General features: G+C 36.7%; 2 protein-coding genes across 2 annotated transcripts; both read right to left on the bottom strand.

The window, feature by feature from the left end:
• Window positions 1-75: 75 nt before the first annotated feature.
• Window positions 76-24567, bottom strand: LOC135080861 (transmembrane protein 245). The gene is made up of 17 exons (XM_063975589.1): window positions 24107-24567; window positions 23663-23809; window positions 22841-23069; window positions 22042-22615; window positions 21367-21538; window positions 20653-20820; window positions 19896-19907; window positions 18284-18476; window positions 17923-18075; window positions 17557-17709; window positions 17374-17493; window positions 16750-16934; window positions 16141-16275; window positions 15645-15741; window positions 10847-11018; window positions 6098-6277; window positions 76-3920 (listed from the first exon to the last, which is right to left on the bottom strand). Exons 1-17 carry the CDS (start codon window positions 24467-24469, stop codon window positions 3902-3904), a joined length of 3072 nt encoding a protein of 1023 aa, XP_063831659.1. The 5' UTR covers window positions 24470-24567; the 3' UTR covers window positions 76-3901.
• Window positions 11594-13694, bottom strand: LOC135080386 (uncharacterized). The gene is made up of 2 exons (XM_063975028.1): window positions 13361-13694; window positions 11594-13278 (listed from the first exon to the last, which is right to left on the bottom strand). Exons 1-2 carry the CDS (start codon window positions 13511-13513, stop codon window positions 11800-11802), a joined length of 1632 nt encoding a protein of 543 aa, XP_063831098.1. The 5' UTR covers window positions 13514-13694; the 3' UTR covers window positions 11594-11799.
• Window positions 24568-24921: the final 354 nt, after the last annotated feature.

The raw sequence follows: 24921 nt of genomic DNA, 5'->3' as shown, positions 1-24921 counted from the left end.
TCACTCGCCTTCGTTAATTGCAACAACTAAGAATCGGTATCACGTAAGAAAATTGATTTTATAAAAATAAAACAATTTATAAAAAGCAAATAACCGCGTTTATTTCAGTTCACATTGTGTTTCATGTCGTTATTACAAACTTAATATAAAATACGCGTACTGCAATATAATTTACAATAAGTGCATCTAAATTAATCTTTGGACGACACTTTCTGAACTGTAAGGGCTGATTTATTGTTAGTGCATTTGTAAGTTTATAAATACACTGGACATTCACTGAAATATGCATATATCTATAAAATATCACGATTGATAGGGAATACACTAAATACAAAGTGTAATTTACAAAAACTTTTTTACTTTCAGACGAGACATTCTAGTAATATAAAAAAGTTGAGCACTTACTCGTAGCTAATCGAGTTGGAAGCATAATCATTGTGATACGAGTTTATTGTAGTACATTTCATTACACATCAGCCATTACACACTACGAACCATTGCGGCGATTCTACAAGATCTAGAAATCGCGCTGTGCTATCAATAGTTGGAGTTTGACAGATTTTTGACGTTTAAGATGGTGCAACTCAGCCTTAGATTAGGCGCAGAGTACCGATTTTTAGTTGGCCGATAGTTGGGCCCGATTTTAATTTGTATGAAGAATCGGCCAAATCAAATCGGTGTAATGTGCGAACTTCCATACATGCTCATACTGATCAACTGCCCGACTAAACTATCGGCCGACGAAAAATCGATGGTCTGCGCCAAGGCTTAATTTGCTAATGTATGGCAAATAAAGAACTAGCGATGGCAACTAGTGTGTAACTGGACTCATTCAGAAGTTTACATTCATCGTCCCAATGTTAGTTTTAGCATAAATCTATACTTATAATAAATCTGTAGAGAGGTCAATTCTGTACATGAAATATATTTTCAAAATAACTATCAGGGGGTGATTAGTGATCGATACTGATGCCAAAAATGCAATCAGTAAAATTTTTGTCTGTCTGTCTGTCTGTCTGTCTGTCTGTCTGTCTGTCTGTATGTTCCTTATAGAAACAAAAACTACTTGACGGATTTTAACGAAACTTGGTACAATTATTCTTCATACTCCTGGGCAGGTTATAGGATACTTAGGAATTCCCACGGGAACGGGAATTAGCGGGAAAATCCTTTTGTATGAAAAATCTAAACCGCTTAAGTTAGACGCTTGAAATTTGGCATGCAGGTACCTTAGTAAACTTGAAGCTTAGTTACAACAGGATATTGCAAAATTCCCACGGGAACGGGAGTTAGTGGGAAAAAACATTTTGTATGAAAAAATCTAAACCGCGTAAGATAGACTCTTGAAATTTGGCATGCAGGTACCTTAGTAAACTTAAAGCTTAGTTACAACAGGATATTGCAAAATTCCCACGGGAACGGGAGTTAGCGGGAAAAAACATTTGTATGAAAAAATCTAAACCGCGTAAGATAGACTCTTGAAATTTGGCATGCAGGTACCTTAGTAAACTTAAAGCTTAGTTACAACAGGATATTGCAAAATTCTCACGGGAACGGGAGTTAGCGGGAAAAAACATTTGTATGAAAAAATCTGAACCGCGTAAGATAGATGAAGGGGGGGTAAAACGAGATCCACGCGCACGAAGTCGCGGGCGGCCGCTAGTACTGAATAATTGAACATGCATAAAATATTTGGCCATCCTCCATTCTCTTCATGTAAAAAAATACAAAGCAATAATTTCATATCTATTAGTATATGACCATAAAGTATAGGACAAAACAAAGTTACTTAAAAATACATACAGCCGAACATATTATAACCTCCTCCTTTTTTGAAGTCGGTTAAAATAGCTTTCATTAGGTACACATTTGATGGACTTTCGCAGAACAATTTTACACTAACGGTGCAATTACATCGCTACGTTATCAATTTGGCTTATGCTTTTTTTTTGTAATTTGGAAGCACAAAAATGTTTGTGAATTAATAAAGTAAGCATAAGCTTTAGTACATTTACAACATCCAATAGTTGAAAGGTTGCTTATTACTACTAATGTTACTAAACTTCGTTGCGCTTGCAATATTCATGATGGATAGATGGATAATAATCCATCGTTTTCATATACTACATTTGAATTTGTGTTAGTTACTTCAAGTACTTAAATATATTTGATTTCGCATGCGTAACAATACGGGGTTTTCAATTATTTCACCCGCAAAACTATAGTAAATAAAGCACCATTTTTAATAATATAAAATACCTTAAGCTAAATAATTATCATGTATTATACCCGTAAATTGAATCAATGGGATATTTCGGTAGATTAATATTACCAATAATATTTTCTTAAATTCTATTCAATAGGTGTTTTTTTTTAAATCGGACGATTACAATACATGTATAACGTAAAACAAAAAAATAATGTTAATAAATAGGCATTTCATAATAAATTAATTAAATATTTGGTAAAGCTAAACAGAACAACCAACATTTTTAATTATTAGTTTAGTTAATATAAAATGAAAATGAACGTTCTTATTAAAGATCAATAAATATTATTTCTCAATCTTATATTCGTGGTATTCCACATTCATTTGTGTACCTACACGTTCATACTTTAGAGGCTTCAAATTGTTTATGGAATTTATATCCCTCGTTTATGGATAAAAAATACACATTAAAAGTTATTAATAAATATCACTATTGTATAAAATAAATAAGTAAATAACATGCTTTTATTGAATAATAGTTTTAGTTTATAAAATAATTTCATTGGTATGGAGGCAGTATTTGTTTTTTGTGGTAGCATCTTTCAATATTGTACGTTACTGGTGTATGCAATATAAATAAGATTTAATAACTAATGAAATCAGATGAATCACTTCAATCAGATCTTTGATTTATTAATTTGATAAAAATTTTGCATAAATTAGTATTTTGGTTTAACCGCGCGAGAACAATAGACATTTTCGTAATTTTCCACGAGGTTTAACCCCAGTTTATTAACGGATTTTAAACCCTTTTCTACCTGTTATTTTATCGTTACTAAATATCTCGATGTAAGTTAACTTACAATAGTGATTTTTGTCACGAATATTTTTTAACGGTTAAAATCTACGCATTCCGTACAAATGATGAATAACTTTTCATTAAAACTTTAGTATAAATGAGTCATACACGGGCAGCCCGGATTTTGCATAGAGATGGCGACATTGAGTGTTTGCATGCGTGACTTTAGTGTTGCCATAAGCGATAGTGAAAAAAGTAGCATTTTGTGGTTGCCAACAAACTGGTTGCTACAAGTTGCATAATTATAAATTAGTCGAAAAATCTAATTTCTATTGATACATTACACGTAAACGCTCTCAATGGGTGAGCACCTTAATGATACTAACAAGGCTAAGGCCCAGAACAGACGGTGAAACGCAACTGCAACGAAACTGCAACTGCTCTAGTTACTTTTGAGTTGCATCTAAGTTTCTGCCATAGCGTCCGTTGAGAGACCACACATGACGCGACCAGTTTTAAACTTTCAGTTTCAGTTTCATTCATCAGAATCATCACAAAGTTGCAGTTTCGTTGCAGTTGCGTTTCACCGTCTGTTCTGGGCCTTAACGTCACTGTCCACGACGGCATAGCATACTAAACGCATATATTCATCACTATACGCTTGATGTACACCTGCATACAAGCATACGTAAACTAAGTATAGGATGACGAATAGGCGTCTAATGCCTATTCGGTCTAGTACGTTACCTCGCCGTGTTGCTAGGTAACCTGAGGCCCCGAAAAAATCATTGAACTGTCCGTGTATGACTGGAACTATGATGATTGTTAAGTATGGCGACTGAGTACCATTGCTTACAATTAATTGACATTCGTTAGTTGTCCATGCAAGCCCGTCAGAGAAAAGCACCGAGTCTGTAAAGAAACATCCAATCTTTATAGCGTTTTGATAAAAATAAATTAAATGAATAGTGCAGCTATATGTTGGTGCAAGCAGTTACAAATGATTACGGTAGATTGGCATCAAGAAGAAAGACAAGAAATAGATAAATATAGGGTGTAATAAAGGCCAGGTTGGTAAAAACTTAGGATTCAAGTCTGGTTAAATAACAAAGTACTACAACACAGGCTTGAATCTATGTTTAAAGCTCGTATTAATATGCATTTTGTACTAAACCTTTATAGGTAATAGGTATGAAAATGATTAGTATCTTAAAATTAAAATATTTATATAGAATAGAAGCTTACACTTAAGTATACAGTGTGTCCGGGCTTGTAGTGATCAAACTTTAATGGCGTAATCTATGGACAATTTTATCGATGAAAATACTACAAATTTGGGGCTTGACCCATTTGTCGCAAAATTACGAGGATTTAAGTTTTTAATTTTTAGTTTACACCTCTTCCTTCAAAAACAAGTGAAAACGTGGGTAACTTAACATTAATAAGCGAATATTTGATATCATGCGATAGTCAATAAAATTATCTATTAGTAAAAGTAGAAAACGGACACAAGTTTCATACATTTTATGGAAGTAAGAATGGATTGAATTAGAAAAAGACATGATATTTTTACTTCTTTTTCAGTTATTTTCCAACACAAGAAAAACCAGGTCGTTAAAGTATGTTTTATTTGCATTGTATTATTAGTATTTGAGCTATTCTACAAAACGAATGTAAATTTATTAGTCTACGTCTATTAGTTTTGACGTTATTGTTGATCAAAGATACCCCTTCCCAGCCGGTTCCATAGCGCGTCGGAATAGGTTGTGTGATTCTTTCAGGCAGTGCATTTTCGCATGTTAGCAGCACTATGGAACCGGCTGGGAAGGGGTATCTTTGTTCAACAATTACGTCGAAACTAATAGACGTAGACTAATAAATTTACATTCGTTTTGTAGAATAGCTCAAATACTAATAATACAATGCAAATAAAACATACTTTAACGACCTGGTTTTTCTTGTGTTGGAAAATAACTGAAAAAGAAGTGAAAAAAATCATGTCTTTTTCAAATTCAATCCATTCTTACTTCCATAAAATGTATGAAACTTGTGTCCGTTTTCTACTTCTACTAATAGATAATTTTATTGACTATCGCATGATATCAAATATTCGCTTATTAATGTTAAGTTACCCACGTTTTCACTTGTTTTTGAAGGAAGAGGTGAAAACTAAAAATTAAAAACTTAAATCCTCGTAATTTTGCGACAAATGGGTCAAGCCCCAAATTTGAAGTATTTTCATCGATAAAATTGTCCATAGATTACGCCATTAAAGTTTGATCACTACAAGCCCGGACACACTGTATAGTGCATATAAATTAATAGACGAGTAATAGACTAGAAATAAATAAATATAAAAGTTGTGACCGTTTTATCAAGTATGTATAAAATTGAGATTATTATACTAAATTAAATGCCAAAAACTAAATAAAATAAAACACTTACCGTGCATCCTTCTAAGACTAATATTCATACAATATACAAATGGTGCTTTGTTTGCTGACAGAAGTACGTGCAAAATACAAAATATATAAAAAAGCTTTAAAACGCGCAAGCTATTGTACATTTTCGTTGATACACACCTTATTATTTAAACAATCCCAATAACGACCTAAATTAACAGAATATTAATCTATATGAGTATTCCAATAATAAACGGATAGCTTCTGATACAAATATGAGTATTATTTACAAAAGGCAAAGTCACGAATGAGGTAAAAGAGGAAGACTTGTTTGTCTATGGAATTTAAGTACCCAGTATGGACGGGAATAGTCATTTATGGCACCAATTACAGACAAATACAGCTTTTCATTTATGATACAGAGATGTTTTTACAATTAATAAAATAGTTACCGGCAGCAACCTAACAACAATAAAACAACGAATTTACTGAATGAATTTTGAATCTAAATAAGATCCAAAATCAATTGAAGCAATTCACCATTGCTGTAGATTGCTGCCAAACTGTACTACCATTATAATATCATCAATCACAAGAAATACAGGCCTCATTCGTATGACATATGACATGCTAGTTTTCACCCAAAAAGAAACAAACAAATCATCGAGGTATACGCGTCTGATTTACCTGACTCGGGAGTGGAGTGCTGCTCTTTCCTCAGAGGGGGTGTCCCTTAGGAAGGTCGAGGACAAGTTGAGGACCACCATCAGGCAGCACAGCAGGAGTGGGCCTAGGATAGCGCCTTCTGGGCCTAGGTAGAAGATGCCGCCCGCTATGGCCAGGCCTGTTACGTATGGGTGGCCACCGCTGGAATAATTTTATTATAAATGTTTTTGTATATAGCCTGACTATTTTATTATTCATCAATAATCAGAACTTGAATATTCAACTGCAATGTTTGCTCATGAACGCTTCAAACTCGGTACTTCTTTCCCAATTCCATATAATTAAACACTTAGAAAGTGACAAAAAAATTTAAAATAGGTAGTTGAAACAAACCACAGCTAATTTTCATAGTGGACTGTACTATGCGATAATCATGTCAGTCAATTTGACAACCTTTGTCGGAAACATTATTCAATGAAAATATTGTCCGAACCCTTAGTATTTCTTTTCGACAAATACTTTAAGAGCCATTTCACAAAAATATTCCGCGCGAATTTAGGTAAAAGCTGTCAACGCAACGTCAAAAGAGTAAAAAGAACGCTGAAATGGACAAAAAAATCTTGAGCCGTGACCGTATTAAGACTTGATTTAAGTTATTCATTTTAAGGTAGAATGAGGTATTCAAACTTGATAAATTAATTTAAATTTTTAATAGAGTTTATTAAGTCTTTTATATTTCGATTCATAATGAAACACGAATAGGTATAATATGTAAAATATATATTAAGTACAAAATAAAGACAGTCACATAGTGAAAAAAAAATCTGCCCCCTTACAGCTCCATCATCGGACCCTGGATACGAAATATTCGTCAAGGCGAATCACACAAGCCCAAACTCCATAGGGTTCTATTGTTTTGTTACGGAGGTAGCCATTGCATCTCCTACAGATCCATTATCAGACAGAGCTAAGAAATAAATAAATAAATATTATTATAAGTAAACAAATAGGTAACTAAAATAATTCATCTTACTATCTTACTTCTTACTAGTCTTACTAATATTATAAATACGAAAGTTTGTGTGGATGTCTGGATGTTTGTTACACTTTCACGCAAAAACTACTGAACAGATTTTGATGAAACTTTACAGTAGGTACAGTACAGCAGTACTAGGCAGTCTGTGTTCAACTATCACTCGGGTCGGACGTTCCTATCGCAAGACCTTTGGATCACTCAGTTCCGATACGACTCTAGTGCTGTGTGTAATTATTTTCGTGAATACACTGAGTTTATTAATTTCTACGAGTGGATTTCATTTTGCCTGAGACCTACGCCATGAACCCTGAACCAGAAGACCCTGTCGCCAGCGACAGCGACGCTCATCCATCCCTGGCGTCGACCAGAATAACAATGTATAGGCTATAATTTATGACGATCTGTGACAAACTACATTTCAAGCGGGTGAAGCCGCGGGCAATACCTACTACATATTTCATACTAGCTTTTTGCCCGCGACTTCTTCTGCGATGAAGTGGAAAATGGTTCTAATAGAATTAAAATATTCTAAGAAAATTAATTTTGTTAAATAATTATATTTTTTGATATAAAATCTACAAATTATTATGTTTAAATATTTGAATACTTACAAAATTATGAGATCTTTCTAAAACAAAATTAAAACACTACACCTGCCGCAGATTTCTTTGTAAACAATGTTTTTTTGTTTTTCCTTCAGGTGCTAAAATCACCAGGCTATTGTGTGCGCATACTCTGGAGTATTCCACATACAACTGGTCGTCGGAGAATCATAGATTTCCATTAAGTCTACTCCCGCTACCATATGGAACTCCGCTAAAACTCGTGAAGGCGTCAACACTTGCTTTTGTATCGAAAATTAGTATGAGCAGCTGCGCACGTGGTTGCCCGTTGCAGGCTCTATGCAACCACACCATTTTAAACCGTGGTCCCTAAGCATGAGATGGAAAACTGCACTCTCTTTAATTCTCTTGAATTTGATGGTGTTAGGGGAATCCTAGGAATGAATACAGACTTTCCAATGGAATCTCCTCATCAATATTGCGAAATTGCGAGTTGCAATGCAATGTTACGTTTTCACTTGTTATTTTATTGTAATCTGACCTTGATTTTTCAAACACGTGTCAAAATAAAAAAAATAATTTAAATCAAAAGTACTAAGGAATATTTCATTGATATCAACTTAGAAACAAGCACAGATCACAGAAACTAAAGGGAAATGTGACAAGGGACAAATTGGAACATATTGCTTGTGAAAGCAATGATGACAGTAGCGACGTCATTATGTAAACAGTTTATATTGCTTGCATAGTACTAAGATTATTCGAACGTTGAATACTGATACCGCAGTGGATAATGAGCACATAATTTGATTTCTTTGTGTGTGTGAATTTCTAATACGACACTGAGTTTCGAACTCAGCGCATTACTTAGCATCTCTCTATATTTCTATGGAACCAAGTTATCTCCAAAATAACATTCCACACCTTTTTAACCTAGTCAGGTAATAATTTTAATAAAATACGAAGCACGTCATCTATCAATAGGATATAAAATATGTATATTTTAGAAGTTAATAAATTATGCATAAAATATAAACACTTTAGAAGTTTAGTTAAATCGTAAAATTTCTGAAAAACAAGTAGGTACTAAAATCGTACTGAAAAAAAAAGTATTAATATGTTATCTAATTTATTTATCAAACGTCGAATTTTATCAAAGATTTTGGACTAAAGTTTTTGAAAATATTTTATAGCCTACATAGAAAAAAAATAGGATTCTAAATCGTGAAAGAATTTTTTTTCGGAGCCTATTGCGTCCAAACAAACAAACAAACAATTAAATCTTTCCTCTTTTATTAGTATATAGATTTAACAACAAAGCTTCCCTCTCGAAACAAAACGCTTCTTTTTCTTCTTCACGAAACAAAACTCAAAGCGGATAAATAAATAAACAAATCTTTGGACAATTTCACAGCGCCATCTAGTCCAAAAGTAGGCAACCAATATGCTTGTGTTAAGGGTGCTAGCATAATGGATATACTTTTTTATAATTTATTTATTAAATTAAATACATGGTACCTACATATTATACATAGTTACACCCAGATCCGTCAAAGAAATTAAAATTCATCATTTCAATTTCTGCTCGGCCGGCCGACTCGAAACAGCCTCTCGGCATAGTATCAAATGTATTTGGTCGCCGTACAAATCACCGCTTTACGACACGAACGCACGTAAACGTCACGGCGGGAAAAATGACACAGGTCCTGCCTTGACGGGCGCTCGCGCCATACTAATCGATGTCGGCTTGCGCATTGTAATTTATACTGATATTCACATCAATATTTTGACAAAGTGGTTACTAATATTTAAACAATAACTGTAGAAATCAATTCTACAATGAATATTCTTTATTTGGGGATACTTTTATTGAAGTTATTGCTGTGTTTTTAAACCAAAAACCACGATCAAAATGTGACGTTAATCTTCAAATTTGCCAAATTATTTTTAGATTTTACTCAATAATGGTAATGAAATTCAAGAATCTATTTCATTAATGGACTACAAGAATATATGTCCGATGATTACTATATATTTTTAAGCTTATTATATGAGCATAAATAATAGATACAGGACTTTGAAAATGAGTCTGCGGCAATTTTTCCGTAAAATGGTTGTGGGAGATGGGGCACTGTGAATTAAGCAAAAGAGTTTTAGTAAATCCGTTTCATTAATGGTCAACACCAAGAATTGACCTATCTTTCGCAGTTATTAAATAATCTCTGGGTGTTGCTTAAGATAGTAATTCATGCTTCCAAAATCTTAGAAATTCGCACGAAAATGTAAAATGGCTCTTAACACATTGTGAACCACTTTTCTTTCACGACTATAAAAAGATTTTAGCAATTTAATTCACAAAATCAATTGCGCATATTTAAAAAAAAGTTTGTTTACACTTTGACAGCAATAGACTGACATGCAAGGTGACATGTCAATGAAGTTTTCAGTTACTGTTGCCATTAAAAGAAATTAGTACCATTAGTTTTCCGCAACATGGCGAGGGTTTTCATGTTCCTGGTCGGGCTATAAATATAGTCATCACAGGAGGATTATGGGAAAGACAAAAGCCCCGAATCAATTGTATTTTGAAATCTAAAGTAAAACAGGACATTGACATTGACAACAGACACAGATTAAAAAATACGTGCCGTGGATGAAAAATGTTTTGCTCATTGGTAGCGTTTATACTAATTCGGATTCCTTGAAGCTCGCTTCGGCTGATTCTTTTCTATCAGGTGGGACGCGGATTCTCGGTGTAGCTTGCTTCTACCATTGGTCTGATCATCACTTTCCATGTGAGAGGTTGGCCAAGAGCTTCCCCGTTATGGTTACAAAATGCTCATTCATCATCATCGTGGCATAGTCAGCGGAAAGGAAAGCGGTGGGCGCGGCCTAGGCGATAGGCAACAGTATTTTCTTTGTTTAGATTACAAAAAAACATCATTTAGATTCTCAAAAACCTCCTCCTTTTTGAAGTCGGTTAAAAATACTCACTCTTTGATCTCAGCATAGACGGCGGCGTCCAGGAAAGCGATGGGCGCGGCCTGCGCTATAGGCAGCAGCAGTGCCGACATTGGTCTGCCTTGAAGCCACACATCTAACGCCGCGGGGATCCCCGCCAAGGACGGTCATAAGAACGGGGATTCCCCGTTATAGTTACAATATACTCACTCTTTGATCTCAGCATAGACGGCGGCGTCCAGGAAAGCGATGGGAGCGGCTTGCGCTATAGGCAGCAACAGTGCTGACATGGGTCGTCCCTGAAGCCAGACATCTAACGCCGCGGGGATCCCCGCCAAGTACGGGCCTAGGAACGGAGCGGCGCCCAGAACCGCGGCCAAGACTGTAAATGTTATCATCATAAGATGCAATAGGAGTCTACTACTCGACTTGAGATTAACGCAAGGAGCGCAAAATATCACGATAGATTTCATATTACTCCAAGAGTCAGATTAATCGATACCTTTAGATGGTATACCTAAGATAACACATTAATCTTTCTAACTCTGGTGACTTGTTCTACCAGACAATTCGAGACCTGTGAAACCAAAACTTGTAGTAATCGAGTGGCTACGGTACAAACGCAAATTAAATATCCAATATTTGATTTAAAAATCTGTTGATAGGTTCCTAATCTTGTTAATCACGTCACTAATATATTTACATTCAGTATATTAGCACAGAATAATAACAGTCGTAAAACGACTAGGTTTCAATACAAAGATTGAATTGAATCAATAAGGGTATTTAATAACACATTATCATTCATATCAATTTACGCAAGCTCTAATGAGTAATTAACTACAGACTTGAAATTTACGAGCTAATTAAATAAATAAATATTAACATATCTTATTCAGAAATAAGGAAAATAAAACAAAATGATTAATTTTATTGATAAAGAGTCTCCAAGAATGACAATATTTCTTATAGTAACAAAATATTAATGAGGTCCATAATGCTATCACTTGACATACTTAAAAATGAAAAGACTTTAGTTATACGCATAAACAATTTTTATTATTTCTGTTGGTGTTGAATATTTTTGTGCAGGTACAGTTAACGATAAATCTATGATACAAATCGAATATATTTAAATAAAAAATAATGATTCAAGTTATAAATTAAGTTATCTTTTTCTTGTCATTTTGCCTAGGCGGTCTTAACTGAGCGTAGACGTACTTATAAAAGTCCAGCGCTTTCTGCCTGTCATATACGACGTTGTTCCGGCATTGGTTGCCCACACAACGGCTCACATACTCGACAGTCTGAGGCGTTTTAGGCTCTTCAATTGGTCTCTTATGGGTCCCGGTGCTTCTTAAAGTCTCTACGAAGTCTCTAGACGAATCAAAGACAACCTTGATCGCTGTTCGGTTGGTCATGTTCAAATTGCTGCCCTTGAGCAAGTAGTCTTTGTCTATGGCCGTCATGGCTGCGCTTGCGTCGCCGTTTGGCGAATTCGCTTGTCTTATGAGATAAAAAGTAGGAGCCGGTTCTGTTACATCTTCGTCTGTTGTCATGTCGTTGTTATTATTATGTCTGTCGCTATAGAGCAAACACATCACTTGAGGGTCCAGGTTCAGTTGACACATGTCACTTTCTAACAACAGCTTTACAACTTCAACGGGTAAAGAACACGGCGCGGATATACACGTATTGTTATTTACTACATCTAAAAACATGTTATTCAGCTCCACGTTCGTAGGTGATGAGGTCAAATACGATATGTTTCGACATTTGCAGTCGATTTTGTTGTGGTTAACATTGACTGTGGTCCCAGCTGATTTGCAACTAGCATAGTCGAATGCAAGAGAGTAGGGTTCCACTGTCCGAATCTTGTTTTTAGAGAAGATGAAGTATTTATTGCTGATCCTCTTCCTTAAACATTTAACACCAATTAAAGAGTTGATTTTCAGTAGATTGATATTGTTATTCGTTATATCAGTATTTACAGATCGCAGTAACAAAGCATTGGAGTAGATATCTTTTATCGTGTTCTTTGTCATTTGCAGAAAGTCTGATGTTATATTAACCACATTTGCAATCAAATCATCAAATACATTGTTGTCTATAACCGCTGTCTTGGTCCTTACAACGATACCTTTAAAGTTCAAATTCTCTATTTTACAGTTCACCATCGAAAAAAGCGTATTATCATTGCCCATGATAGCTTCTATCGCTTGGTTTTCCACATTGGTTACAGTCACATTTTCGAATTCGATACTTTTGATACCGGTGACATTGTAAATAGCTCGAGTGTTGATTGTGTTTATTTTGCTATTAACGATACGTATTTTTCTCATCGAATGAGCGCCGATGCATTTCAGTTCTGTGTTAGTGACTGGTGATTTGAATATTTTTCTAGGCAAGGACACGACTTCTCTGGCGTTTTCTATAGTGACTTCAGGCGGTGTTTGTAGCAGTGACGTGCTAGACAAAGACACGAATTCGACTCGGTCGCAATCCTTTATTTTGAACCGTTGAAGTTGAGAAGGTCGCTGCAGCAGTGGGCAGTCGAGTACAACTCTCACGTCTCTGCAATTTTGCACGGTTACACTCGTAATGTGATCCGTGTAGTAATCCTTGAGGTGTATGATGAAGTCCTAAAATAATTTTGGTGCGATTAATATAAGAAATATTTTGATTCTTAGTTGAAAAATAAAAGAGAAATATTTATTTACTTACATTGCTCAGTACATTAGCGCAGGTGTACACGATTTCGTTTGGGAGGTTGTTGTTACAACTCCACTCGGGGCTTTGGCAACTCGTGAAGTTGATTCTGACTCCAACAGCCGAGTTAACGACGACAAAAAGCAACAGGACGATATTGTAAGCCATTTTAGAGGACCGCTGACATTTCGCTGGGAGCGTGGCGGGCGTCGGAGCGCGCAATAAAAATATCACACGAACTACACATGGGCATCATCCCGAGATAATTCTGCTGAATATGACGTTGTAAAAACGGCACGTTTATCGTTCCGCACGAAATTAATAGTTCGTTGAACTTGACATTGCGATCTGGCGCTGATTGCACGCTGAAAATCTGTTTTTGATTAACGCATTATGTCATGCATGTAAACAATAAGTCAAGAGGTATGTAATAGGGCATGAATATCGGAATCTCGGAATCTCGTAATATCGGAATCTCGGACTGCGAGATCCGATATTTCAATTCCGATATTGAGCGACCCAATATCGTAATATCGGAATCAGATAAAAGTTTTAATTGAGATTTTAAACAAAGCGTTTAAACTCTCCACAACCTGCCGCAAAGCCCAAAGTACATGATTGGCAAATACCAATGATTTTCTCATGTCTCTCACCATCACTTTTTGTTCAACTGCAAATATTTTATTAACTTTACTATTTATGGTTAATTTAACTTGTTCTAAATCAATTTTAGCATTTGCCATAGGTACTTGGTCAACAAAGAACGACATCTCAACTCCCTTTCAAACATTAATTTTAATTTTATGGACCGACAGTTCTGCGTACTATGTGCCCTGCCCATTGCCACTTCAGCTTGCTAATCCGTCGGGCTATATCAGCGACCTTAGTTAGTTTACGGAGCTCCTCATTTCTGATTAGATCTCGTAAAGAAACACCAAGCTTATCCCTCTCCGTAGCACGTTGTGCCCTATATTCAAAGGCCACGTTTTCGACCCGTATATCATCACTGGTAACACACACTAATTGAAGACTTTCGTCTTCGTATTCGACGATTTACCTCTTTCTCGAAATTGCATCTAACTACCTACCTAGCTGATCGTTTGTCCGAGATAGACATACTTACTTGTCAACAATCTCGAGAATCGAGCTCCTAACCGAAACTGGGTAAGGAGCAACATGGGCATACGACATAAGCTTCGTTTTTTCCATATTCATCCGAAGGCCTCCCTGTTGGGAAACTCGATTAAGGTCTTCGAGCTTTGTGATAAGGTCTTCCAACGGTTCTGCCTTAGTACGCAAAGTGAAGGTCACGTACCGGAAAGCGCAGCGTAGGACAAGGTGGACCGACGACCTCATAAAGGTAGCAGGAAGGCGCTGGATGCAGGCCGCCACCAACCGGCCATTGTGAAAATCAGCATCGGAGCCTGTGTTCAGCAGTGGACATCCTATGGCTGACATGATGATGATGATGATGGCTCGTGGTTTTGTGAGTTGTACATCGATAATAATCAAAAAGGAACAAATTACAAGCATATTCAAGATTTTTACCACTCTTTACAATTTTTGTAACACGTGATTTGAATGACTCTAAAATTCGTTCCGCTAACATAAAACAGGGTAATGTAATGAAGGAGTAAAAGTTTGTTTGATACCTGTGATTTTATAAAAACACTTTAATTATTTGCTAGTCCATATAGGCTCATTATCAGTAACCATTCATTATCAGGTGATCCGTCTGCTCGTTTGCCTCTTGTCACATAAAAAACCAAATGCAATGGATGCCCATAACGTAAAAATATAACCAAATATTAATTTTATAGCACATGAACTCAATTCCGATATTAATATCGGAATTCCGATATTGAGATCTAATATCGGAATCCAATATCGGAATTGAAAATCTTCCGATATTGCATGCCCTAGTATGTAATGTGATAACTGTGAATGTGAATTTAAAGTTTACGTTCATTTTTTGGCTATTAAAAATAGCTCATTAATGACAAGTTATAGATACTTCAGTTTATGATTACTACTTACTTATATTCGTTTGCATTTGAGTATTAAATGTACAGTAGGTGTACCTATCATATTAATATAGTAATAGTAGTAGTGCTAGTATGCATAAGTACTGGCGGGACACGATCAGTTCAAATCTACGCGACGTGGTAGGTGGCTTGCAAATGCAAAGTGCAATTGGGTGCTAAAAATAGTAAAATTTATAAAATGACGACGCACCACCGACACTACTATAGTAAGGTAAAAATGCAGGTTACAAAATTGAACAATCGGCAACACTAACCTGAGGGCAAGTAGACCACCTTAGCCCCGAAGAAGTTATGCACTAGCCACGTCCATAATCCGTAGAAGAGGGCCATCTTGAACGAAGCTCTGAACACCTACAATAGAAAAACATAACATAAAAATGCAAATAAAGAAGAACTGTATTTAAATACAAGGATTAACTATTGAGCTAAAATTAATTATTAGTGCTTTAAATAAAACTTTCTGGAGTATAAAAATAAGTACAGATATCCTTTTTTTATGGAAAAGTGCGCGGGGCTTACGAAAGAGATGAGACACGGGCACATATCTCAATAAAATGTCTAACGCCCCTATTCACAAACATTACTATGAGGTCTCACAGTGCGCGTGGACGCACAGGGTGACACCCGAACCAATCATAGACTCTATTCAACGCTGTGCGTTCAATTTGCTGCTTCACTTAACAAGCATCGTTTGTGAATACGGGCGTAAGTATACCTACATACATAAAGTCATAATGTTATGGCACTTACTTGATTAATAGCAACTGAAAGAGCGATGCCAAGACGTGGTCCAAAGTTGGGCTGCACCCGCGTGATCACTTCAACTGGCTTGTACAGAGCGTTGCTCGACGCCAGCAAGTAGAAGAGGGTCGTGAAAAACACGATCTGTTCAATCAAAGTTTAACGGTTAACAGAAGTCTAAAACAGTTTAATGGTTAAAGTTTCTCATGTATTGACCTTAGAACATGAAAATAAAGATATTATTGACTTTGTTATATCGAAGACGAAGCAAGAAGTCGTCTTCTTCTTGTCGTGTCGACAACAAACCTACACAGTGTCAGCCCAAAACTCTACAAGAAGTAAAATAAAATTAGTTAATTATTATTTCTGGTAACAAATAAATATTTTTTCTTTTATTCTTTCTTACTAAAGTGTTACTTTGACTGTCTCATACCTGTACTACGATTGAATGTTGTAAACTTGTGCCTTGATTAGGGATGAGCCTTACACCAACGAGCAAAGTAATAGCGATTAGAGCCACCACGCTGGCTTGCATCCAATCTCAAATTATGAGCTTATGGCGGCTTATGAAGGCTGCCGACAGAAAGCTAACACACACATTAAGTTAGCATATCTCACCAAGTTAATAAACATGTTGATGATGGCGCCACCACCGCATAGCAGCAGCGAAGTAAAGGCGCCAACTGACCCAGCTAGTAGCGACACGTTGCTAGCCAAAGGCGCCCAAATGTTCGAAGCGATGGCGCTCAGAGTCCCCACGTTGGCTCGCACCCAGTCTATGATGCCCGTGTAGTCGAACATCCCTGAGGAAATGAGCTTTTTAAGTATTTCATTACCAATTTGAAGCATCCGAATTTCGATTCCCATGCGCAGTTTCAAAATTTCTATTCAGTTTTATTCTGACCTCTCGTTCCTCCCTAATCAAGGTCTAAAAACGTTGACATTTATAAAACTCCCAACTAGGGAAGGCATTTGGGAGTCATATTAGAGGCTTTCATATACAGGGTGTTAGGTAAATGGGTATATGAGCCGACACTAGCCCATGTTAACATGGGCATATAAATGGTATGGTGAAGATAAGGATATCATAATTTTATTTTTTTTAATTTTCATACAAAATAAATTTTATAAAATCCGATATGTATTATATCCGATATATCCGGTAAATGGTTACCTAACACCCTGTAGACTAGCGGCCGCCCGCGACTTATTACGCGCGGACCCCGTTTTACTCGGACTTACCAGGAGTGTTAGAGACGTCATTGACGAAGTTGTCCCACGAGTCTTGGATGGCTGAGCCGTCGACTTGTGGCCCGACTTGAGCCGTGAAGTGGCCAGATACCCAGCTCTGGTACACGCGGTCTCAGATCTCAAGTATCTGTTGTTCGACGCGAGCTATACCACTTACTACTTATGATGACGTACCAGGAGTGTTAGAGACGTCATTGACGAAGTTGTCCCACGAGTCTTGGATGGCTGGGCCGTCGACTTGAGGCCCAACTTGAGCCGTGAAGTGGCCAGACACCCAGCTCTGGTACACGCGGTCCCAGATCTCAAGTATCTGTTGTTCGACGCGAGCTAAACCACTTACTACTTATGATGACTTACCAGGAGTGTTAGAGACGTCATTAACGAAGTTGTCCCACGAGTCTTGGATGGCTGAGCCGTCGACTTGAGGCCCGACTTGAGCCGTGAAGTGGCCAGACACCCAGCTCTGGTACACGCGGTCCCAGATCTCAAGTATCTGTTGTATGACTAGAGCTAAACCACTTATTGCTTAAGATGACTTACCAGGAGTGTTAGAGACGTCATTGACGAAGTTGTCCCACGAGTCTTGGATGGCTGAGCCGTCGACTTGAGGCCCGACTTGAGCCGTGAAGTGGCCAGACACCCAGCTCTGGTACACGCGGTCCCAGATCTCAAGTATCTGTTGTTTGACGCGAGCTAAACCATACTCAAATGAACTTACCAGGAGTGTTAGAGATGTCATTGACGAAGTTGTCCCACGAGTCCTGGATAGCTGAGCCGTCGACTTGAGGCCCGACTTGAGCCGTGAAGTGGCCAGACACCCAGCTCTGGTACACGCGGTCCCAGATCTCAAGTATCTGTTGTTCAACGCGACCTATACCACTTACTACTTAAGATGACTTACCAGGAGTGTTAGAGACGTCATTGACGAAGTTGTCCCACGAGTCTTGGATGGCTGAGCCGTCGACTTGAGGCCCGACTTGAGCTGTGAAGTGGCCAGACACCCAGCTCTGGTACACGCGGTCCCAGATCTCAAGTATCTGTTGTTCGACGCGAGCGATCTTCTCCGGGTCGCCTTCTTTGAGAATGCTTTTCACCTGTAAAGTTGTTTGAAGTTGCATAGCTACTTTTGGAGCAACGCTATAAATTGATGAAATGCTTTTTTCTTTTATCAACCGACTTCAAAAAAGGAGGAGGTTCTCAATTCGACCCGTATGTTTTTTTTTTTTTTTTCTATGTTTGTTACGCGATAACTCCGCCAATTATGAACCGATTTGAACAAATCTTTTTTCGGCGTATTGGTAATACCTCAAGGGTGGTCCCATTTAAATTTAATAATAGAAAAAACAACCCCCAAGGGTGGAAAATTGGGTATGAACTTTTTTATACGCAATATCTCCGCCGATTATTAATCAATTTGAACGATTAATTTTTTGTTGAATAGGTATTATCAAAAGGGTGGTTTCATGCGAATTTGAAGAAAATATTTCACCCCCAAGGGTGGAAAATTGGGGATGAACTTTTTTATACGCAATATTTTTAATTTTTAGTTTTTTTTTGTGTTCACGCATTTGAAGTCGGTTTTATTTTTTTTAAAAGTTGATTATTTTATTATTTTCTTGTGATGACACAAGAAATAAGTCAACAAAAGCTGATATTTAGTGTCAAACTTGGATGCTTGAATTTGTGTTATTTCCGTGGGATATGATTTTCAACCGACTTCAAAAAAAGGAGGAGGTTCTCAATTCGACCCGTATGTTTTTTTTTTTTTTTTTTTTTCTATGTTTGTTACGCGATAACTCCGCCAATTATGAACCGATTTAAACAAATCTTTTTTCAGCGTATAGGTAATACCTCAAGGGTGGTCCCATTTAAATTTAATAATAGAAAAAACAACCCCCAAGGGTGGAAAATTGGGGATGAACTTTTTTATACGCAATATCTCCGCCGATTATAAATCAATTTGAACGATTATTTTTTTGTTGAATAGGTATTATCAAAAGGGTGGTTTCAAGCGAATTTGAAGAAAATATTTCACCCCCAAGGGTGGAAAATTGGGGATGAACTTTTTTATACGCAATATTTTTAATTTTCAGTTTTTTTTTTGTGTTCACGCATTTGAAGTCGGTTTTATTTTTTTAAAAAGTTATTCATTCTAAATTTATGCTAGCATGAGTAGCATGAACTTTGACGTATTGACTGAAAAAATACCTTATGATTTTTTGGACTGAGTGGTTTAGAAACTTAACTATGTTCTTTTCTCTATACGCATGCGCCTGTGTGACGAGACTATTACTCAATACTTTATTGCTTTACCACATTAGGTTTTACAACTTAAACAGAACAATGTGGATCCAGTTATGGCACAGCAACTTTTGGATGAGGCAGAATGATCTTAGCAATTTAAATAGATTAAACACCGATCGAGGAAGGTGTCAAGATGTCGTAGGTGGTCGATTATTTTTCAAGGCATGATTTTTGGTATGAACATGCTGCTTTCTAAATATTATACTTACATAGTCTCCTATCTGTAAACGTTGTGTAGATATCCATTGCAAGCAAAATAATTTTGACAAGTTAATACAATACAGGGTGTAAGGGACAGATTGGGAAGAACTGAAACTGTGCACTTAAATCATTGCCAAATGTATGGGTCTTTAAGTGAACTGTTTACGTTTTTCTCAACCTGTATCTTACGTCCTATACAAACTACAAAAAGAAAAGGTCGTCTGTCCTCTGGGTAAATGAAACAACAAAACACAGATGTATAAAACACAGCATGCATAGTAATTTCAACAAGGCGAATTGAAGTATTGATTGACTTGGCTATTAATTAAAAATTCTATCCTACATCATGTCAAGTACAAGTACATATCTATTTTCTTTTAATTTGTTATTATAGAAAATATGTACTAGAACTAAACTAATATAAGGGATAACAATAAACAATGTAGTAGTTAACACCATTAACCAACAATTCGAAGATATTGTAACTTCTTTAGTTGGCGAACTAGTGACGTCATATCATGCCAATGTACAGACGTCAGCACACACAATAATATTTTGGTAGTTTTGGCAGGTTATAAAACCATATATAATAAGAAAACTTACAGTGAAATAAACGATTATATTCTAAAAAATTAAATTAAGCAGGTACCTATGTCAATTGATCAGAGGTGTCTAATTAACTACCCTACATTATATTTTTCATGTAAAAAAAAGAATTTAAAACAAGCAATTATGTATACCTACTCGTAGAACTATAATACTCACTCCAGTAGAGATTCCCTCCCTTCCATAAGTGTATGCGTTGTCAATGAGCGAGTCTAGTTTGTCTTCCCAGCCCTCCGGGAGATAAGCGTGAAGTTCGCTGTTTTGAACGAACGTGCTGTTTAGAAGACTGCCGCTGAGCTGCACCACGACTATCGCCTCTGAGTATATCTGGAATAGAGTTCAAGTTTGAATATGTTTTTTGGTTGTGAACTTGATCATAGATGGCAGAAAATCTGCGAAATACGTCAGTTATATCCCACCAAAAACATTTTAATGTAAAATGTAATATGACCCGCACTGTCATGAAACTATCTACCCTTCGCTTGTAGAGTTAAAAGTTATCCTCTACGTTGAGATCTGTACGTAGAGGATAACTCCTTCACAAACTCTACATCTTAGTGAAAATATGTGGCTTGACCGTTTTACTCAAATACAAACATTAAACATAACGTCTAAAGTCTGGTCGCCGAGCGGATAGAATTTCGTACAATGACCTCAAGCTATCCATCCTTATCGCTCGCGCGTAGTTATTTGGTGTCGCGCTTGCACACTCACTGTGCGACGGGCGACCGCAGTGAGTGTATCTGTTCGGCGACTGGACTTTAAAGCCGACTTATAAGAAAATGCTTTATAAGACACTGTCTATTTTTACTCTAGCCATATACAAAAAAAGATGCATTGAAAATATTGAAATGTACTGAATTTCGTATTTACCTGTATACAAATGAATATCGTAGCGACAGTAGCGAAGAAGATGAGTCCCATGATGACGATGCAAGTGGACACCGTGTCGACGGAATCGTACGCGATCTCGCTGAATCTGCTGTTGCATAGCGACATCATCTTGCCGATGCCTCGGATGTGAGCCGGGACGAGTGCTGATTGCCTGGAAATAAACATAAAAAAAATTAAAATAATTAGTAGTATTAGATTTTACTAACTCAAATAATACTGCGGGCGGCGCAGGACCGGTCGTTGGGAAATCCTTGAGAGGCCTTTGTCCAGCAGTGGACGTCATTTGGTCGAAACGAACGAATACTCAAAGGCAATGCTGAGCAGGGCTGTCTATAAATTACAGGGACTGTCGGCCTAGGATGCGCGCTTTGATATGTCATATCAATGTTTTTAGACGACTTATCCTCTAAAATTGACAAAATGCCTCGATAAGACGATATAATGGCGCGCATCTTAGGCTAGTAGGGTATTTAAGGGGCAGTGGGAATTGACCCCATAAGTTGCTCTAAAAATCTGTGTAGCACTAGATAAGCTAAATTAGAAATACATATGGAAATGTTTCTTCTTTAAGAGTAATGTAATGCATCATAAAGTTATATTTGGTTGGTTTACTATTTAGCCTTAGAAATAAATAAAAGCACAGAAAATATTTACCTATCATTCCACCAGCATTTGATTTTGCCCATAACATTATTGTACTGATTCTCGCAAAACAGCCATACTCCAAAGTAATCTAGCAGTTTCTTTATAACGTGTATCGCTAGAAAGAAAAGCATTACTGGCAGCAACCATATATGTTTCCATACTAGCATGCAGAAACATCCGAAGAATAATAGCTTGAAATACAATGCTGTCTCTTCATCGTTATCAAAGTTGCTTCGCATGTAATTTTCGTCTAGAGACCTTTGCTTGAAAGATGCTATGAAGCGATTATCAAAAGCAGTTTTCATTTTTGTATTCGATAGTGGTAATGCGGATAAGGTTCTAGTTTTGTACAGCATTTTAGCGTGTCTTGGAGAACTCTGTATTGGTTCATTGGATGTCCAGCTTCCCCTTTTTGTGATAGTGTCAGGTGTAACCGGTGAAGGAGTTTCTTTTTCAGGTGATGATTCTTGTTCACTCGCAGATTGTACAACTTCTGGTGGTTTTTCTTCAGTTGGACTAGTTACTTGTTTGTGTTCATTTGTGATGACATTGTGTAGTGCAACAAGCATAGAAGCTTCTGGATCTGTAATTTCGAAAAAAAAAAAGGTTTTAAAGATGTGTTATTTTACAAATATTCCCTTTACTTCTCCAGATATGTTATGTGTAGTTAAGTTACTTTAGTTCTGCAATCAGATTGAAAATGTGACTTCACGCATTGGTAGTCCCATAAGCAAAGCTATTGTTACCTCAATATAAGTCAGTATATTATTATTATTAATAATATCAGAATTTGTATTATTTAACATACCTTTCATCAACAGTTGTTTATGTACATCCAAAACCTCAAGGGCAAAGCCAGCAATACAGATGGCTTGTAGAAACACAAATGTGTAAACCTGGTACGTGCCAGTGAGGCTTGCAAGGAAACAAGTTATAACAAGCCATGGCAGCTGCGAGGTTCCTCTGAACAGGCTTGCCCTTTGTGGTGTCCATAGAATGTAAACGCTTATAAAATACGCTATAGCAATGGTGAGTGTCTAAAAATAAATAAGATTAAGTTGTATGACTTACATAGTATTTTTTTAACTTTATATTAATTAGGTACCTAAGAATCCTAACGGTAGATTCATGAAATACATAATTATTATGTTCCAATTCTAGAGTAGATAGTAATTTACTGTATAATGTATGTAGGTATGATTAGTAATCATAACTCGTACTAAAATATCTAAGTGGCTTGATCAAACATAGAATGTGACTCAGGGCAGTGATTAATGGATGTGTACTTGTAGCCTTGTAATCTAAGAAATAGCGAGTGTGTGTACTCATCACTAATAAACTCTGAGTGGTTTGGTTGGAATGTAATCATTGTCACCTATGGAAAATTAATATTTTGAGTTACTTTGATAGCAAATAAACTAAACCTATTATACTTTACGTCAAGTTTCTTCTCCATAATTTTATTTATAATCAATAATGTTTTCAATTATTGAAAAAGTATGCACAGATGACAGCACATTAGATCACCCATTTCTATTTTTGATGCAAATTAACTTTTATTACAACTTCATAGTGTTTACCTTGACGTGCCATCATCTGTACAACCACAAAAATGTTATATGTCACTTACTATGTATGAACTGCATAAATAAATGAGCATAGTAGTGGAGTGGCCCACGAAGCTGCATATTTGCCAGAATATGCAAGCAAAACTCCTCGGCACCGAGTTGTATAGCCATGGCAACACATATATCGTAGAGAGCAACGCTATCACAGTCTGGAAAAAGATATACAATTGATTATTGTACAGTCTTTCTTTAGTAAATGTTTTTATTTAACAACATAAACAGAGCTCTTAGCACAAAATTTTTTAGAAATTATTTTAAGTTTTTAAAAACATGCTCAGTAGGTAAGTCTGTTCTATAATAAATGTTAATATTAAAGAACACAATCTAAAACATTGTGTAGAATTAATTTAAATACATTACTACATTTGAATAACAAAAAAAGATTCAACGTTGTACTTGTTTAGATGGATGAGACCTTGAAAACCACAAATAGAAGTTTGACATACCTTGTAATGTTCTCTAAATTGCTGTCCCACTGTGTCTGAAGCAAAGTTCATCACATTCATAGGAATAACCATTAGTCCTACTACGACTGAGGTACGAGACTTGTCCAAATCTTCGAACCATGACTTGATTTGTCGCGCGAGTTTGTATTTAAAAGGGTGGAGAATAGAACCAACTAACAAAGCCCAAAATAAGGGTTTAAAGAAGGGCTCTAAGATTAAGAACAGCACATAAACCGCAGCACAGCAAATAGTTAAAATAAAAAGAGCAAAGGCGTTATAAAACCCATGTTTCATCGGCTTTTCGTTGCCTTCAGACAAGCCACCTATTATGTTAAATATATTTTCAAATGGCGATTGCTGCATGTTTCAAACTTAATGATAACAATATTAACACAGGGAAAAGGCTATGAGATCATAGTTAAATTTTTCGGAAATTCTCCTAAGTATTGTTGTGACTGACATTAAAGACAGCTGTGTTGCGTCAGTTTGACATTGACGTTAATGACAATGACATTCAATTTCATTTGCGAAGTTAGTTTAATTTCGAAGATTCCGTGGAGGGTAGTTGAACAGTTAAGCCTTGGGCAGACCAAACGCGGGGCAGTAGCAGCGCAGTTTGAATGCGGGCCCGCGCAAGTTGTAATACAAGAAACTCTTTGAAGTATGCCACACCAAATTTGAATGCGGGCCCGCGCTCCAACCGCGCCGCACTGCAAACTGCAACTGCCGAAATACAAACGAGGAGGCGGCGCGGGTGCGGGACAGAAGCACAGATGAGAGAGAGTATGGACAGAAGCGGCGCGAACGCGGGCCCG

This window comes from Ostrinia nubilalis, chromosome 18 (assembly GCF_963855985.1).
Source record: "Ostrinia nubilalis chromosome 18, ilOstNubi1.1, whole genome shotgun sequence".
NCBI lineage: Eukaryota > Metazoa > Arthropoda > Insecta > Lepidoptera > Crambidae > Ostrinia > Ostrinia nubilalis.
The sequence above is the reverse complement of the archived record's forward strand: the minus strand, read 5'-3'. Positions and strand labels throughout refer to the sequence as shown.